This window comes from Thunnus thynnus, chromosome 2 (genome assembly GCF_963924715.1).
Source record: "Thunnus thynnus chromosome 2, fThuThy2.1, whole genome shotgun sequence".
Classification (NCBI taxonomy): Eukaryota; Metazoa; Chordata; class Actinopteri; order Scombriformes; family Scombridae; genus Thunnus; species Thunnus thynnus.
In genome coordinates this window covers 24,913,533-24,932,379 of record NC_089518.1, presented here as the reverse complement: position 1 = coordinate 24,932,379, position 18,847 = coordinate 24,913,533, and the positions used below count along the sequence as shown (strand labels likewise).

The window sequence follows — 18,847 nt, the reverse complement described above, 5'->3', positions numbered from 1 at the left end:
AAGGGCATTCCAAGATATATCCAGTCCAAATATAAACCAGTTTATGCCGGCCAGTGTACAATAATTGAGCAAGTGTTCTGGCACAATTTCAACTGTTGGACATGTGTGTGAAGAAGTAAGGCCATATCCACAAAGCTTTACCTGAAGTAGTACTGAACATATAGCATAATTATGTGACTATGCAGCAAGTCTATAATATCACTAAAAACATTCTATTCTTGTCATTATTTGTTTTTTTCTTGTCAATACTGAATCTTGATAGTTATTTGAGAAAAGAGATAAAATAGTTTGCTCTGCGCCTGCACTTTGCTCCTCCTTCTCCTGCATCTCTCTCTCACTCTCCATCTCTCTCCATCTTTTTCTCACGTTCAAGTCACACCTATCCTGAGCCCTCTCCTCTCCCATGCACCTCCTCTCACACACCCCTTTATCAGGCTTGTCACTCCTTCTATGCTCCCTCTTTCTCTTTCTTCATCTGACTTGACACAAGTGTGTGCTTGGTAGTGTGAAAGGACCTGGCCAAAATGAGTTTGCCTGTGAACTCAGATTATCTATCTCTGGAGAGGATAGCCCGCTACCGCCACGCTTGCTCCAACGGCTCACCCTACGCCACGAACAAGCCCATCGACATCAAACCTCGTGGCAGGAGAGGGTATGCCTGCTCTCTGGAACTGAAACCTTTTGTGGGAGGGAAGGGGGAGGGCATATCAGTCAACCTAAATCTGAAGCATTGTACTTAGGATTTGTAGGATTTGTTTTCATGTGAAACTATTTTATGTCAACATTCTTGAATGTTGACAGCTTTTTAAGAAAGGTTTAAAACCGTTTCTTTTTTTGCTTAATATAGGAAAGATCCAACCTTTGCTTGCATATGATAAATTGAGATGGAGTAAATCAGTGAGAAGTCATAGGACAGCTCAGGACTCTAGGAGCTTAAAAGCTTTCTTTCTTATTGCTCTTTGTGTGTGAACTGTGTCTATGCAATGTGCATGTGTGTGGATTTATGTATTTGTATGAGTTACATGAGTGTACACAAAGTGGTGTGTGTTCTCTCTTATCAGAACATTAGCTGATGAATAGCTCCACCTGGACAACACAGTGAACTGGAACTGTGCTCACAACCAAGCAATTGTGTAAACGCTCGTTGCTTGGTGGCTGCTTGTGTTGTTAGAGCTTTGTCGAAGCCTTAGTTCTGCTGTTTACTCTACTGAACCTATAGTGTGAACCTGAAAGTGTGTGTCTGCATGTTTGTGCCTCTCTGTGCCACACTAGCGAGCTGATATTTTGCTTTTACAAAACACAGTTAAGAGCAAGGTAAATGAAAGATAAGCAGGTTCCATCCAGTCATCATCTAAAGCATCAAGGTGTTCAGGAGCACAGGCCCGTTCACTAACCAGAGCAGTGAGTAAGCTAATAATCAGAGCACTCTCTGTCCATTACAGCTCGCACAGAAATTAAGACCTTGTTAGGCCCATTTTCATACTGCATTTGTCTGACTAACATGCACTCAGCGACCCCCGAAAAAACTAAGATGTGCTATCATCTGATGTACATATTCCTGTGCCTTCGTACCTCTGGTTTTTGTGTGTGTGTACATGAACATGAAGTTCAGTTGTGTATGTGTGTGTGTTTGAGCCTGTATAGTATTTGAATATGAACCTAAGGTAATGGCTGGTGGCGTTTGTAGACATATAGATATGGATAGAGCCTTGTCAATACTGTGGACCAACCATCTGTGCTCACTGCCTGCTCCTTAGTTAAGTGCTATTTATATCAGCATTTACTGAGCGTGTTTTTCTGCACCATATACTGTACTTGGTTCATGGAAAAGTTCTTTGTTTGACACAAAATCAATCATTTCATCAATTATTGTGGTCACTTAATCTATGCATCTGTTTTTATGACAAGAATTATACTGTCACTTGGCCACTAGGTGGCAGTGGTGTCTCTCTAAGTTTCATAGAATTGCATAGAATATGTTTCACACTCTCATGAAGTGATGTTAATTAGATTTGTGCTACAACTGACGTAATAAGTTACCATTAACATAATGCAATCAGCTGTTAGACACCATAGAAGGTACTTTCTATTACATGAATTGAGGTTTTGTTTTGCTGTCATTGTAAAAAAAAAAAAAAAAAAAAGTAAAAAAAGACAAGATATATATTTTTTTTAATTTATGCATTCAATTATTTATTTATTTAATGTGATCTTAAAACTGAGCTGATAAAATAGAAACAATGTCAACAAAATCATTAGAAATCATTAGTTCAATTATTTGCGTCCCACACTGCCAGACAGACACATTTGCATTATACCTGTTCATTATATAAATACTCTATATAAATGTGTATGCTGAAAAGGAAAATGCATTAATGAGGACATATTCAGTATAGCATTAAGTATTTATTTTATTTTTTTATTTCTTACATTAATGAAAATGTATAATGTTAACATAATTATTACAACATTGGCTTCAATTTGTTTTTAAGGTATAGATCCTTTATGGCATTCAGGGAGTTGCATCAGATTTAATATTTCTTCTAGTGTACTATATAAAGTTGAAATTGAATTCATTCTGAATAGAAAAATCTTTGGAAGCAGAAGTCAAACCAACAGTAACATGCCTGCTTTCTGCAAATGTAACCCCTGTTGAGCAGGACTAGGTTAATTATTTTTGTTGGTGTCTTGTACCTCTGCTTCCTGGGGATGGCAGTAGTGAAGCTAAAAGTAAATACTCACTATATATGGATGTGTGTTTATGTGAATGGATGTGTGCTACAGTCTGTTTCAAGACAAAAGAGTAATACAGTGTTTTATATACTGTATAGGGGGTCTGTTGTTAAAATAATTTGATTATGTGCAATAGAACCCAAGATCCAACTTCTAATCTGTGTTTGTTAATGAAATCATGTCAGGCGCAGATTGCTTTTTTTTAGTGAACACATCTACCTCTTTAAAGTAAATTCATGAAGTCTAAATGTGTTCAACTTTGTTAAACATTAAACTTAGAGGGGTGACATTGTAACAATGGTAGAGTGTGTTAGCATAGCTCTTGTCATTGTGTTGTTCTGTTTTCATTTAGGATTCATGTGGTTTTATGGTGGCGGTAAGACTGCCCCAGTTTTCTTAGAAATTGGACTCTTTCGTTGTTCTTTCCTTGACCAAGTGGAATGTGCAGACTGTGGTAATAGGATTAGTTTCACCACTTGGACCAGGCTATAAACTACATCATTCTGCCATGCTACACTGAAAACATTAGATGTGCCTATTCAACTCACTGTAACTCACTTAAAGTGCTTCACACATGGCCACAAATTACATAAGATGCCAACCATCCATGCAGGCAGCAGCCAATCTGCTTCACACTCATACTCCTGAAAGGCTTCAAAAATGTCTTTCATTGATAAGAATTCACTCCTTATATGACATGAAATTTGATGGACACATGGTGATGTGGAGGGAAGCCATCCATTAAATGGTTAAACTTACCAAAACCCTTAATGTTATTGTGAGCTTGTGTGTGTGTGTGTGTGTGTGTGTGTGTGTGTGTGTGTTGAGCTGCTGTAGATTCCCAGGTTACTGTGCATTGAAAGGTTTCACACTTACTTGAGATTATTTGAGGGTAACTCGGCTTTATTATGTGCTGGAGTGCATCTGCATGTGTGGCTAATGCGCATGCATTTGCTGATATGTCATGTGTGAACGTTTCTGCATGTCAGCTAATCTGCATGTGCGTATGCAAGAGAACTAGCACATGACATCCGTCTTGCTCTCTCCTCAGGTCCGCCTGTTTTCTTCCGTGACATAAAAGCACATCTACGTAATTTGCTCTGAAGTATCAGTAGCTATGAAGTGGATGACCATAGTATTATCAGTCAATGAGCAATTTATTGTTCCTTCATGAAAGCTGGGTTAGATGGATGCATTTCCCTTTCTGTCACTTCCCGTCTCTTTACCCCATACCTCTCCTAAACAAAAGAGACGCTTCCTCTGACTGATGTCACTGTCTTGTTACTTGCGTCTCTAGCAAGTTGCAGTCATGGTACCATGGAAATATTCTCATTGTTTTCAAGATGAGAGGGATGGAATAATGTGTATGCACATGCTCCCGTGTGTCTGGTTACATGTGTTGTTTGTTTTTTTTCTGTTTGTTGTTGGTTTGTTTTTACTTCTTGGAGCTACTAGGGATGTAGCACTTGCTGTGCCCTGCTTTTTTAACTGTGTCTGCTGATCTAGTGCTGTGTGTTCACTTCATCTCCAATAGATAACTGCAGCAGAGAGATGTGTACTGTACATACAATTCAGAAGTAATTGTCTGTAACACTAGTGCCAAATAGATGAAGGACAGTGCTTGAGAGCCAACTTCTGCAATAATGCCACGATGACAACATATCTAAACATTTGCCTGTGCGTTCACATGACTATTTATAATCAGGCTAAAATGCATATATGTTCACTTTAGCATCTTACTCTACTTCTTATTGCTCTTCTTTTTGTGCTTCTTTTCTGCTTGCTGCTACTTGATTGATTCATGGTTTATTTAAAGCATACAAGCTACACACATGACTAACACACAGACAATGTATACAAAGATATAATATCTTGACATGCTTCATTCATATGTGATTGACATGCCAGCCAGCTGACACACCTGTGTGACCTGCCTGGTAGAGTGCTAATATTAGCTTCTTGGCTCACAACTCTCACAGCAGATGATACCCTCTGAGCTCTGAATTCAAACTTATTTTACATTAGCAACACATTGGTGATTCCAGTTTATAGACAGCATGGTACTGCTGATGTTGTGTGAAAATAAACACATACAAACTTAAATAACTTACTCTGTATTGGTGTAGTTGGTGTGTAGCATTTTTAAATCGGAAAGTAAAACCAAATAGTTTTACCTGACAAATGAAATGTAGCTTCAGTAATTGCTGTTTATATGTTAACCATTCAGTTCAGTAAATTTATCAGTTGAAATATTTAGCATTCAGCTATATAGATTTCATAATCATACATCATATACAAGTCATATTGTATCATTATTAAAAAGGACTTAATGTGATTGATAGTAAAAATTAATTTTGTGCTCATTTCCCTTCACACCTCTTCCCAGTTCACTCCCACACATTTAATTCTCAATTTAAAAATGCTACCATCTGCCAATACTTTCGTAATCTGTTTCCGCTAGTTCTGATTCTTGAGAAGAAGAGAATGAGCTGTTCAGTTAATTCATTGTTTTCTCAGTTTGTTTCCTCATACATTGGAACCACATGAAAGATACTCAGTCAACTCAACCAACACTACCTTCAACATTGGCATGTTTTAGCTATTGATTTAGGTTACTCAGGCAGCCGAGTGATTGACACTCGAGACGCTTGTTAGGATTGCTGGGTGATAAAGTCCCACCCTTAAAGGAATTACTACTACCAAAACAACCCCTCCCACTCCAGACATACCCAAGCTGCGGCTCAGGGAGACAGAGAGAGAGAGAGAGAGAGAGAGAGAGGGGCAGAGAGAGAATAGGAGAGTCATGTAACTCAACGACAGGGACATATTCGTAAAAAGAGAGAGCAAGAGAGACAGAGGTAAGGAGAGAGGGAGAGAAGAACGTGTGAGGGAGAGGGGATCTTATTTCTACTGCTCAGTGATTTAAAAAAAAAAAAAAAAACATTGAAAGAGAGAAGCAAAGTGAGAAAGAGTAACAGAGTGAGTGCATGCATGGATTAGGAAAGAGGAAGATCACACGATGATCTGGCAAGAAAGATAAGTGCAAGTGAGTGAGAGAGAGAGAGAGTAGGGTAAAGAACCACCTACTGTCAAACGATCGGAGCTTGAGGAGGAGCAGCAGCAGTGTGGAATACTGTTGGACGGAGGGTTTGATCTGACTGAACTCAGCTTTGGCTTCAACCAGCTCCACCAGACTGTGGGAAGGACTCAATCACTTCAGAAGACCAGTGAGGACTGTGGTCAGACCACAGCGGAAGGCTGGTCAGAGGGCTCCAGGTGGCCCAGGGGGTGTGTGTGGATTTATGTGTATGTGTGTGCAGATGTGGAAGGAAAAGCCATACCATGAGTATCATTCTTAAGCCACGGTCGCGCTCTACCAGCTCATTGAGGAACACGGAGGGAATATGGTAAATAGACTGGAAACTTTGTCTCCTCTGCCACATGTCAATCCTGTTGTTTCTATGTTTATGTCTTGCTCTATTGTTCTTCATCCGCCTGTGTGTTGTTTACTGAAATACTTTGGCTTAGCCTCACTGGATTAGACCCAAGTCCTTCCTTTCCAGTTTTCGTCTGTGTTGGTTTGCTGTGGATTTCTCAGTTTCATGTTTCTTCTCAATCAAAACTTCTCTGCCTCTTCCTCAGTTTACTGCAAAAAACATCTATACCCTATGTATGTCAGTCAGTGTAGGGTTTGTTTGAGGACAGTTTGCTGGTCTGATTAGATAAATTCTGTCCTTAACTCTGCTGTGCTGTATGTTTCGCTTTATCAGACCGACTTAATAACGTCACAACACCTGCTGTAGCTGTCATGACCCTGGTGTATCTTAGCCTCCGTGTACTTTTAGTAGAACTCACTGTTTATTCAGTCAATTAAACTGTCTAAAACACTCACACACACAAGGTTAAAAAACAACACATCATGCATGGAGGAATGTGTGTTGGTGCTCCAGCAGTCTATAGGTCCTCCTGTCTGCACATGGCTCCAGATAAATCCAGGATGCAGAGTGCAATGCCAGGGGCACAAAATGCCCTGCCCTCCCCTCATGTCTCCTCCCCTCTTCCTGTCTCAACTTGTCCTTGCCTGTCAGCACTCATTTCCTACTAAGAGACTGCCCTGTAGCTTTAACATTGGAAGTTAATGTTCACTCTTTTCCATTGTGGTACCTGCCACCAGCCAAATGCTGGTAAAATATGCAAGTGCTTCACTCAGTAGCCAAAAAATAATGGTATTGAGTGGCTAGTAAAATTTGAACATTCATTAGCCATTTGGCCGGTGGCTAAAGTTAATTTTGTGTGTGTGTGTATTTGTGTGTGCGGGGTGGGAGGGGTCACCCAGCAGCAGCGTGTGTTTGATCCCTGTAGGACATCCCTGTAGCGTTCACAGTGTTCTCACATTGTCAGTTTATTAATCTGCTCTACAACCTCCCCAGCAGGAAATGATGCTTGTGTGACATGAAGACATATTAATTAGGTCTTTGAGGGTAGTAGTTCCCAGACTGGTGCAGATGACAGGCAGTACAAGATGCGGTTTGATGCAGAGCTCCATGCAAGTACTGGTTAAAGCAATAATGTCATTAAACTGATATTAATGTGAGAGCTGACTGTGGAATGTGGCTTTTCCTCATGTTAAAAGCTGAGAATCTGGCAGCGTTAGGTTCTTATGAGCCATCTTTTTGAATGGCTACCAAAAGCAGTACTCAGCTGGACAAATCATACCGTCCCCTCCATCTGTCCTGCCTTCCTTTCATCTGTTATTCACTGTTTTATCAAGGCTTCTTTTACTGTCTCTCATCAGTGATGCGTCTTTCATATTTGTTATAACCATGCTTAATATTTACAGTATATATGTGACTTTTAGTAGCACTTGCATGTGTAGGTGAAAAATCAGCTTTCTGTGGTAGGAGGGTGTGTATATGTGTGATGTACGTATAATGCAGAAAGTCCAGCGTTATCTCCTGAAGTCAGTGAAGTATCAGTATGTGTGTTTCTCAGCTGTACATTTGTGTCTCTGCATGCTTGCTTAGGAATGCTTGTGTATTCGTGTGTATTTAACTCCTTGCGTGTGTGCGTATATAAGACAATGACGTGCGCTGGGTGTGTGACATGCCCCCTGGCCTGTCCAAACTCAAACAGACCCCACTCCACCCAAGCATTTAAATGCAGGTTTGTGTACACAGACTGAGTATCCATCAGCGTGTTAGCTCAGCAAATGTGGATTGAGTTTGGGAGAGGTGAAGGATTAGGTTTTTTGGCAAATTGGATGTTTATGAACACCTACTTCAGTGCCTCTCTCCCACTTTAAAACCAGTAGTGATGTTATGGTGTCCTGAGAAAAGGTATAGAGGAGTGGGGAACACGTGACTTTGAACTTAAGTGTTTGTATCTGGCCTTTGTCAGTCCCCAGTTGGGCATCTGAGTCAGGCTATAAATGTTGAAGGTTACGTGTTATTTGGCCTCTCATAGGGCCCTACAATGTACAAGTTATCTAACATATTTTCCAGATCTGACCTTTAGTAATCCAGATCTGAGATGATGAATAGGTCTGAAAATAGGTCCATAGTTAAGGGAACTTCTATGTATATAGGAATGGAACTGCTTTGCTTTGCTTTAAACCATGTGAACTAAGACTACGCTGCATTGCCATGGTGACCTCTTTGTATGTCTCTCATGATTGACTGATTTTTCTGAATGGCACAGTGACAGAGAACACTGAAGCAATGTCACGACTTAAGTGAAGGACTTACAGTATTTTGCTTCTACCTGACAGGGCGAGAAAAACCAAGAGGGAGAGCGAGTAGGAAAGAGAGAGTCTCCAGAGAATCTCCAATGATAATTTTTGGCAGACAAAACAAGAAAATGTACTTAAACTTTTATGCAAACATTTTTTCAGTGCAGCTTTCTGTACAGAGTCAAGTATGTTAATTAGAAGCTTTTAAAATATTACTAGCTCTAAAATTTACTAGCCAACATGGCCTATTTGGTATATGGCCATTTATCTGTTAAAGACTAAGCCAGCAAATGTGGTGGGTGTGAATTTCACTTGTATTTATGTATTTTTATGGCTGCTTCCACTCATGTGTGACTGAAGAAGGGGTGTGTATGAGGACAGATTATCAGTTAGTGGGCAGTCACTTATCTGCTTGACTTACTGTGCTGTGGGCCTCTTCACAATTTGTTTTTAAGATGGTGAAGACGGTGCCAAAAATTAAGGTTTTGTGAGTCCTAGTATGTTGCATCATGGAGATTTTTTTTTTTTTGGCCAGAATGTTAAAAAGAGTATTCAACAGTGGTTAGCTACTTTGTCTACATATGCTGAAATATTAGGTTCACTGTCGTACATGTAAACCGAGGTAAAGAAAATTCTAAGTTCATTCTAAGTTAGTAGAGTTGGGCTATATATTAGTATATATATTGATATAGTTTTTGTCATTGTGTATTGTAACGTTGGAAAAAAATATTTTCTACTGATCTTTAAGACTATGTTACTAACTAAAAGCTTGATATAATTTGAAATATTCCGATATCAGTGCTGATATGATACCTGACTTTCATTAATGATCCCAAAATAATAATTTTTTAGTTCAATTAATGTAATCATTCCTTTGTACCAAAATATTTTCTTTTTTATCAAAAATATCCCAAACTTTTCAATGCCTCAGTGTTAAATTCTGTCTTAACACAAGTAGCTGTACAAGAACTTTGCCTCAATAGAAGATAAAATCAAAAGGTATAATTTAGATCAGGGAATACCCAATCACAAAATAAGTCTATTCCTATATTGCTCATTCATAATAATGACCTTGTGTGTTTGTCAGTGGTGATAAAGTACAGTAGCGTTATATATGGTAGTGTATGGTGGTTTTGACATCTCTTGTTTAATATATCCACATGAGTGAGAATCATCTGCACAGTATTGTTACAGTAAACGTTTGAAGTGATAGGGGATGTAAACTTATAAAGCAGACAGAGGTGTTGGCTCTACAACGGCACAACCAAAATAGATTTTCCGTTACGTGCCATATCCTTGCATCAATTGTGCCATCTGCACCCACTCTCCAGTCTGCGCGTGTCACCTATTCATTTTGCATTTAGTACATGGTCAAGGTTACGACATACATGTTCAGGCTCACATACTGACACTCCTGCGTGCGTCCAAGGGAACACACTCCTCATAATCCTGATAAATACAGACACTTGAATGCTATCACACACACACACACACACACACACACACACACACACATATATACACACACACAGCTCTGACATGTCTCTCCTTGTCCTTCCTCCACTGCCTGCTCCCCTTGGTGTCCTCACAGCTTTCTAAAATAAGTCCAGTGTCATCTTCCCTCTGTCTGCTTCAACACACATATCAGCTCTGATCAACACTACACTCCCCTAACACATCTGTAGCTGTATTTGTTCCCCAATTTTTGTAATTCTGTTTCAATTAGTCATAGTGAAGGTTTTAGGATTTTCTCCTAAATACTCTATAGAAAAATTAATTCTCAATGTCACTTTGTGCACTTATTTGCACTTTGGGAAGAGACAACAACATAATGTTTGTATTGGCTGACCAGCTCTGAATGATTGTTGGAAAACAGAGCTTCACTATCCTCCCCTCAGCTGATTATTTATCAAAGGCACTTATGCCCTGACCTGCTTCTCCAATGCATTTCCTCACAGTTCTGTCACGTCAACTCCTGTGGTGTTTATAATTGCTCAAGTAACCCAGGGCTGAAAATGAATGAGTCATTGATCTATGGCATTTTGTGTTTGCGAGAGAGGGAGAGACAGAAAGATAAGGAGAATAGACTGAGACAGAAGTGGTGGTGCGCCAGAGAGAGGGAGAGAGAGAGAGAGAGAGGATAAAAGAGCTGTGCAGTGTCCTCAGGCATATATGTGACCCAGCAGCGTCCTACAGTAGAAAGTCACATCTCATCTACCTCAGCGCTCTTACTATGCTCCTTGTGCTTTAACCCACCAATATTCCTTTACATTTTTGAGGTTTTTCTGGCAACAAACAACAACATTTTATTCCCCGCAACCCAAACTCAAGCATGAAACTTTACTCTTGTGGGAAACCATGTCCCTATAGTCTGCCTTTGAGTGTACTCATGTAGATTGCACATTTTTTCAACAAAGATAAGCAATCGTCCAATCAGGCATTCCACTTCCAGCATGTTATTTTCGGCCAGATTTGTTGCAGAAAGAGATAAATGCATAGATGTTATTTTCAGGAATTTAAATATTCATATGAAAGTTGAGGTTATCTTTTGAAGTTAGTAGCTGCAAATCACAAGTTTGTCCCAAAGAGTTTTAGTGTCTGTGGAGAAATCAACACCTTCTATTCTTGAACCCTTGAAATCAGGCTTGAAATTAACAGGCCTTAACATGGTATGAAAATTAATTGTGATAGGCTACAGTTGTATCAGATTAGATTTGGTCGTGTTTAGATGTTAAATTGTTGCTAAAGCATTATTATAATCAAAATATTACTGTATAGGATCAGTAATTTCATTGGTTCAGTCTGCCGATCTAGTTTGTTTTTCAGTTTATGGACATACCATGCTTGCATGCTTTAGTCAGTCAAAATGTAGTGGAAGTAGCTTTAAGTAGCTTTTAACTTTAAATTGTGTCAGCTGTTTAATTGGGATCTAAAAAGTTAGTTTTGAGAGCTGGTTATATGTAGAGACGATACGCAGTGTAACTTTAAACTATTTGATGATGTTCAAGAAGATGAGGACAAACGTTAGCAGTGATGTTCAGCAGATGGGATATCTGGAGCAGCTTGAAACTGCTTTCTGTCATCTGTCCAATCTTTGTGCATCAACTATTCCCTTCCTGGCCAATTAGGTCTGGGTTCTGGATCACTCCCTTTCTGTGTAAACTGTAGTTTCCTTTTGCCTCAGTCTATAAACAATGCTGGAACTGCTTCCATTCTCCACAATAATCCTCCTGTGAGATGTACTCGTGCTTGTTGATTCTCACAACACAGTCATAGGGGTGTAATTCTTTTTCTTTCTTTTTTTTGACTTTTGGTTGCTCGTCAGAGGCAACTCCTTTGTGTCAGAGTAGGGAAAAAAAAGCTAGACATTCCCTCTGTGATGTCAATGCTGGTGTAATACTCTCAGTCATTCCCAAAGAGGGCGTGCCTGTAAAGTCACACTATACAAACAAGGACACACGCACACACAATGTGAGTTACGTGTCAAAGGTTTGGATGCGAACCTGTGTGGGCTGTGACGTCAAAGTGTTATAATGAATCAGTTGTTAAGCATATGCTGGGTGTTATGTTTCTGCACTTGCGCTATCTTTCTATCTGTCATCTTTGTCTTGTTCGCAAACTTGATACACTCACCCATGCACACTTATCTCAGAATACAACGTATCCAGAACAGCTGGAGAACGGACTGACCTGTGCCTTGAAATAACTTAGAAGTAATTTATGAGACTTTGTGGTTTCACACCTGTAGTAAAGAAAACAGATGGATCACTTGTGTATGTGGGAAGATCAAAGTTAAGCTAGTCCTGGTTTAGATTGCTTTATAGAAAGCGAGGGTGAGAGGACTCAGGGACAGAGACTGAGGTGATGTATGTAAGATTAGACAAACACAACTGTGAAGAAAAGTTACTGGAGTCATTGCAACTCACATATTACCTCTCTGTCTGTCTAAGAGATAGTTAGAGACGGGGACGAGGACAATACGATTGCCCTTCCCTCAGTGATTAGGCAGACAGCCAAACTATCCGCTTCCACAACCAAAGCTCACACTCACTTAACTCCTGCCACTCAGAGAGATCACAGAGAGATAGCTCAGCATTTAGCCATTTAGTTGCTGTGGAAAATATGCTTGGCATGTCCTGCGTACCCTTATGGCTGTGTTGAGCATTTCAGATACACAGAGATAAGCTTTTGTTTCAGAGGTGAAGTAGTACCTGCACTTTAGAAAGTTTTCCAGATATTAGTAAAAAAAAAACAAAAAAAAACTGTCATTCTTTCGGGCACTTGTGTAAAAAAGTAGTCATTGTCAAGTGATTGACATAAGGACTGAAGTCATTGACACGAGTCACTGAATAAGGTTTTTCTTGTATGGACTGTTCATGTTACAATTTATCAGGAGATATAAAGTTTAGCTACTCTCATGATAGGGTGCAGCATTCTGGCTTTAATTTGGTTCTTGCATAATGCTAGCTAAACTGTGCATACTATTGACATATTGACTATAACAGATGGATGGGAGCTACTATAGACCCCATCCATAATACATGTCCGTAGCTCTGGGTGTGTAAGACTGATCTTTGGACTGTGTCAGCGATATGGCCCTGGGGACGAACAGTCAGCATAATGACTTCTTCCTTTTAAAATCTCTCTCACAAGCATTCATAAACCAAGCTCGTAGTGGAAGAAGAGGTGCACTGAACTGACAGCAATATTAGTCAATTCTCATTGAGTTTAGCTGGATGTTTTAGTTCAGCATGGTCCCTACACCCTGTGCAAACAACAGAAACGTACACATATGCACAGCACTGTTCACTCTGTCCATCCTTTCATCATTCACGTGCACTATGCATACATACACATAGAGGCACACCGACATGAGCAGGGTGTCCCATACTGGTTAAAGTGCAGATCATACTGCAATATTTCCCCTAGGTTGAGTGGTTTGGCCTGGCGGCGGGGGAGGGGAGGGGGTTAGCAACAATGAGGTTAGCAACCCATTGTTGCTAACTTTGGAGCTAACCCCCTTCACTTTTTACAGCAGTTGGGGAAACAGATATTTGACACACACAGCATTTGTTAACTGACACACTGTAGTCCGTACTGTACACTTACTGTCAGATTGACAACTTAATAACTAACGACAACTAATGTTAAAAGTAAAGTTAGGCTTTGATGTGTGCTTCCTGGCTCGTTTTAAAAAAGATGAGAGACAGAGAGAGAGAGCACCAGCGAAAGAGAGTGAGGGAGAGAGAGAGCAAAAGTAATTGAGCAAGCTAGGGAGTGAATGAAGAGAGGGAGCAGGGGTAGCAAGAATGCCGGTGACTCAGATCAATAAAACATTATTTACTGATTGTTCCACAGTGGTTGCATTTCGGAGGAAAAATAATCAAGCCCACACACTCACACACCTCTGCTCGGACCTGCAGCTGAAAGCCGCACCCCCTCCCCCTTATTTGGTCTGAATATGGCCTTACTGCTAACCTATTCCTCTGCTCTGCTCGCATTCACCGTCACTTTTCTGATGCTTGCTCATAGACTGTGCGCTTGCTCTCTCACTTAACCACTCACTCGCTTACGCACTGCCCTATTCCTTAAAAGGAGTTATGCTACCAAGAGTTTCCCAGGCAATGACACAGACGTTGTCTCGGAGGCTCAGAGGCTCCCAAACGCTATTGATTTCCAAATGAATGGATATTTGGCGTTATTTTTGGCATTTAAAAAAATATTTTTTGGCCTGGCAGGGGTTCTTGTTGGCCTGGCAGCCCACCAGGCTTGTACTATTATAAGGGAAAAGTACAGATCATACTGGATTAAAAGGCTTTTTCCATCGTGAGGGCGATGATGATGGCAAAGGGGACGTCATCCCTGTGCGTATTACGCATAATGCTGAGGGGAATCCCCCCTGACCTTAGCATCTACAGCAGACAGGATTATGGGATTGCTTGGTAACCCTAGCGAAGAAGCAGATATCCCTGGTGATAGGCGTTAGTCATCACCTGGGTGAACCATCACCTAGGAGACTAAGGAGCTCATCGTGATATCGCAGTGGGAAATGGTGTCTCTGGTTTAGAGACGCCTTTCCTTTGTGAGTCAGTGGCATTGTTAGAGCAGAGGTATTCCCTGTGGCCCTTTCTCTGTGTTTCAACAAAGCATATCACTTGAGTTTGTTAAGTCTGCTGCTGATCATAATCTTCCAATAATCAGCCGGATGATGAGTGACTGGCTGATTATAATTTTTAATTGGCCCACATGCGTACTATAAGCACATCATGTGTAGTGAAGTGTTAATGACCATGAAGTGAGTTTACAGCAACATATTGAGAAACAGGCAGAACCTATGCTGCTGCAATGGAAAAAAATATTCATGTGGGTTTAGTCAATATGTGAGTAATGTTTGCATAAATTGTGTAATTTATTTAGACATGGATAGCTCAACTATGCCATGAAGTACAATCTGTTGCACACAGTGCTTTTTTAGAATTTTACAGGAAATGGTTTGTGAAAAGTCTGTGTAATTTGCATCATTTCAGGCAAACATTGAGCATTGGACATGCTGTACCATGATTCTGAACTTTTATTATATTCCTATTCATTATCCTGAAATGTTACTGGGGACATTAACATGATCACAAATGCTGTTTGACCTGTCAATTATCATCAAAATAATGTTTAGATTCTGCAAGACAATTATTTGTCTTTTCAACGCCAATTAATATCACCTGTACATTTTTACATTCTAATCAATGTCTTATTCTCCCTTTGTCTCTGTCTCTTCATGCACAGTTTCGATGTGGACAATGGCACATCATCAGGTCGCAGCCCCCTGGACCCAATGGCCAGCCCAGGCTCAGGCCTCATCCTGCAGGCCAATTTTGTCCACAGCCAACGGAGAGAGTCATTTCTCTACCGCTCCGACAGTGACTATGACCTCTCGCCCAAGTCTATGTCTCGAAACTCCTCCATTGCCAGTGACATGTAAGTGCATTATGTCTTTCGATTGCACTCAAACCTTCCTAAAATGTATCCCAGTGTTCCCTGTTGTGCTGAATGTGTTTATCTCCACTTTTCTTTCTGCCTCTCTGAATCTGTGTCATGCCTGGATGTGTATTAGAGCAGGTCTTAAAGCTCCCGCACCGGTGGGAAGTGTGCATGACCAACAGCTGATTGTGTGGTGTCACATCTATTCCTAGCCATATCTCATAACATAAACAAGGTGATCAGTAAACAAAGTATCCACAACCATAGTGACTATTTTGGAAATTGTTCATTATATCTGCAGAGCTTATGGGGATAATAGAAGGGATTTATTCACTATATTTAACCTGTTAACATCCCAGATGCCTTTGATCATTTGTTTTTTATATTACTATCTCCCCATTGCCTTGCAACTGCAGAAGAACACATTTCATACATGATGATAACACACACAAACAAGCTGATATCTTGTGACTCAGTGTATGTTGATAGCATTTTCCTCATTTCCCACACAGTGGTAGCTATCCAGTTACATGTACTGTACACTTAGTGCTACTGCACAGGAAATAAAAATATTGACTGAAAACGTAGCATTTCGATCCAGCCTGAAAGAAAGACAAATAGACAAAAGGATGAAAAATAAGGTGTGCGGTAACCTTACACTTCCTCCCTACTGCTGCTTTTTACTCTGTAGTATTAAACCAATGACCCTGCCTTGACCTCCACCCACTATCCAGTTACCAAGTAAAAACCATTATTACAAGTTTTTATTAATCCCTCTATGGCTCATTCATTAACATCTTTCTTTCTTGCTCAATGGTCACACACAAGGAAACTTGAGTCAGCGAGCTCGAGGCAACTAGTCTCAACAGCTCTTATTATAAAATTCCTAATAAAACAGCCTCACAATTAAGTTTAACTTGTTAAATTACAGTTTCATATTTCTATTTCCTAAACTAACATCGTGTCTACACAGAAAGCATTTCAGCCATGTTTTTCAGTCGTCCATGTCACATGCGTCTGAAGGAACAGTATGCTTCTATGTTTATCAATACAGCTGTCTACACAGCCTGCGTATCGCCTCGTTATACATACGTAACCGTGACCCAAGACTTATTTTTAGGCTTCAAGTCTATTTTCCTCAGTTTTACACATGTATCTACAGTCATTGTGTATTGGGCTCTGAGCGCTTCCACAACACAGGTGACCTACGCTCCACACTGTACCTGAACACCTCTAGTGTAGACACACAGACGGAGCACTCGCTGCTGCTGCTCTGCTAAATGTGCTGCTCATGCTACGCTTTCTTTTCTCCAAAGAACAAGCCTCTCCAAAGCTTTAAAGTTGAGTGAAAGGTGAACAGCCATCATCTAACCCCTTTGCTTGCCCCTCTCCTTATCTCTCTCTCTGCGTCTCTCTCAGAGAATGTGTAGCTGGTCATCTTTACTCTGAATACCTTCTATTTGTCTTGTGATATGAGCAGATGTCAAGCTTGTGTCTCCTTTGACTTTCACACCAGGCATGTCAGCTCACGTGCCAGTGGGTGTGTGCGTGACGCGACTGTGGTATCGTAGAACTGAGCAGTCGGCTGAGCGCTCCGTGACACTAACACCACTCTGTCACCTGAACAAATGTTGACAGTGTTCACAGTCATAACAGGGCTCGGAAGTCAGCAGGATTTTGGCTCACAGATTACTGGTTAAAATTCCTTGAGCTGGAATTGAGTGAGTGATCCCTCAACAATGCCTGCTGATGTGCCCTTTAGCAAGGCTCTCAACTCTTGATCTACTTCAGTAGCCATATGTGCAAGGGCTTTCACATAATCACAAAATCACAAATATGCTTACGTGATGTTCCCCTGAATTAATAAAAGTTGAAATAAGGATTGTATAGTTCAGGGGAGAGTAGGGGACAAATTGAAAGAGAGGGAAAGGATATGAAGAAATGGTGACATTTTCTGTACAGAAAGTGCAAAGTCGACTTGCAGGTTTTACAGTGTCAGTGGTGTGAGACTGTCTTTTTTTTACTTTGTGTTCAACAGAGACATGACCAGCAATGAAGCCCCTCAGTCCTCTAACTGAAACTATCCTGAAACTATTATACATTGTGATGTAGGGCCTCAGCTGGTAGCCGATGTGTAGAGTTAACATGTCACTTTGATTGAATGCATCAGAGACGCTGAAACTAATCTGATGTGATGACCCCCGCTCCTCCCCCCCTTGACCTTTTCAGAACAGAACATAAACACACTCCTCTGTTGTCAAATGTCAATACACTGAAGACGTTTATTTAACATTAAAGCCGCTCTCTTTGTGTCTTCCAGCCATGGTGACGATATGATTGTAACGCCATTTGCACAGGTGAGCGCTTTTGCTAAGCTTTTCTTCATGTTTTTATATTGTCATAAATTGATAAATACTATATGAGTCAGTCCTAATCTAACCTCTTACCTACAGGTTCTTGCCAGCTTGAGAACTGTACGGAACAACTTTGGTGCATTAACCAATCTACAGCAAGACAGAGCATCCAATAAGTAAGTTGCCAAGCTGTTCTGTTTTTATGAAACAGAATGAAATCTGTTTTTGTGGGAGGAGTGATTGTATAAGAGCAAACAATGATCAACTGTGGCCAAAATCTCACAATATTTGATGGCAGTGACTTAATGACTAAGATGTGACAGTGACTTGAAGCCAGCATTCTTCATGCTGCACCTGCTTGTGCTGCCTGAAGAGTTCATTCACATTCTGGCTTTGTTCGCCCTCTGCTGTTTGTTATTTGTACTACAACAACAGCAACAATAGTTTATAAAGGTTCCCTCTCCCATCATGTTACCTACATGTACTGTAACCAATGTAATAAGTGAAGGGGGATCCTTACTGCTAACAGTCATATAGAGAGTTATGAGTAAAATTAATTGTAGTTAACTGTTGAATCTCCGTTTCTGGGAAGGAAATGTGTCAGCTTGTGTCTTTGTTTCGCCCACAACAGGAGATCACCCATGTGTAACCCACCACCCATCACCAAGACCACCTTTACAGGTATGTGGACAGCCTGAATAGCTTGATGATGTGTGTCCTCTGTGTGTGTGTGTGTGTGTGTGTGTGTGTGTGTGTGTGTAGTAATGGTATGCGCTGTTTTACTTAGAACTGGCAGGAAGCAAAATTAATCTTAACCATCAGAAGGAACACTGGTGTTGTTATAGTGATTTTTTTTTTTTAAAAAGTTTGCTTTTATTTTGCATTTAAAACATCTATCGTGTGTGGACCAAAAGTGACAGTTAGTGAGCTCTACTTATATTATATTTAGTGGCTAAAACTGAACACAAACTCAACTGGCACCTAGTCTGAAATACAAGGTGCCAGTTCAGTGCCAGGACTCTGTCATGTCTCAGCACTTCATCCACAAGCGTAGACT

General features: G+C 40.4%; 1 protein-coding gene across 1 annotated transcript in view; it reads left to right on the top strand.

The window, feature by feature from the left end:
• Window positions 1-15,437, top strand: part of LOC137198593 (3',5'-cyclic-AMP phosphodiesterase 4C-like) — a 78,120-nt gene extending 62,683 nt beyond the window's left edge. The window contains exon 2 of the mRNA XM_067612445.1: window positions 15,242-15,437. Within this exon, the coding sequence (XP_067468546.1) occupies window positions 15,242-15,437 (196 nt within the window). The remainder of the gene's footprint in view (window positions 1-15,241) is intronic.
• Window positions 15,438-18,847: the final 3,410 nt, after the last annotated feature.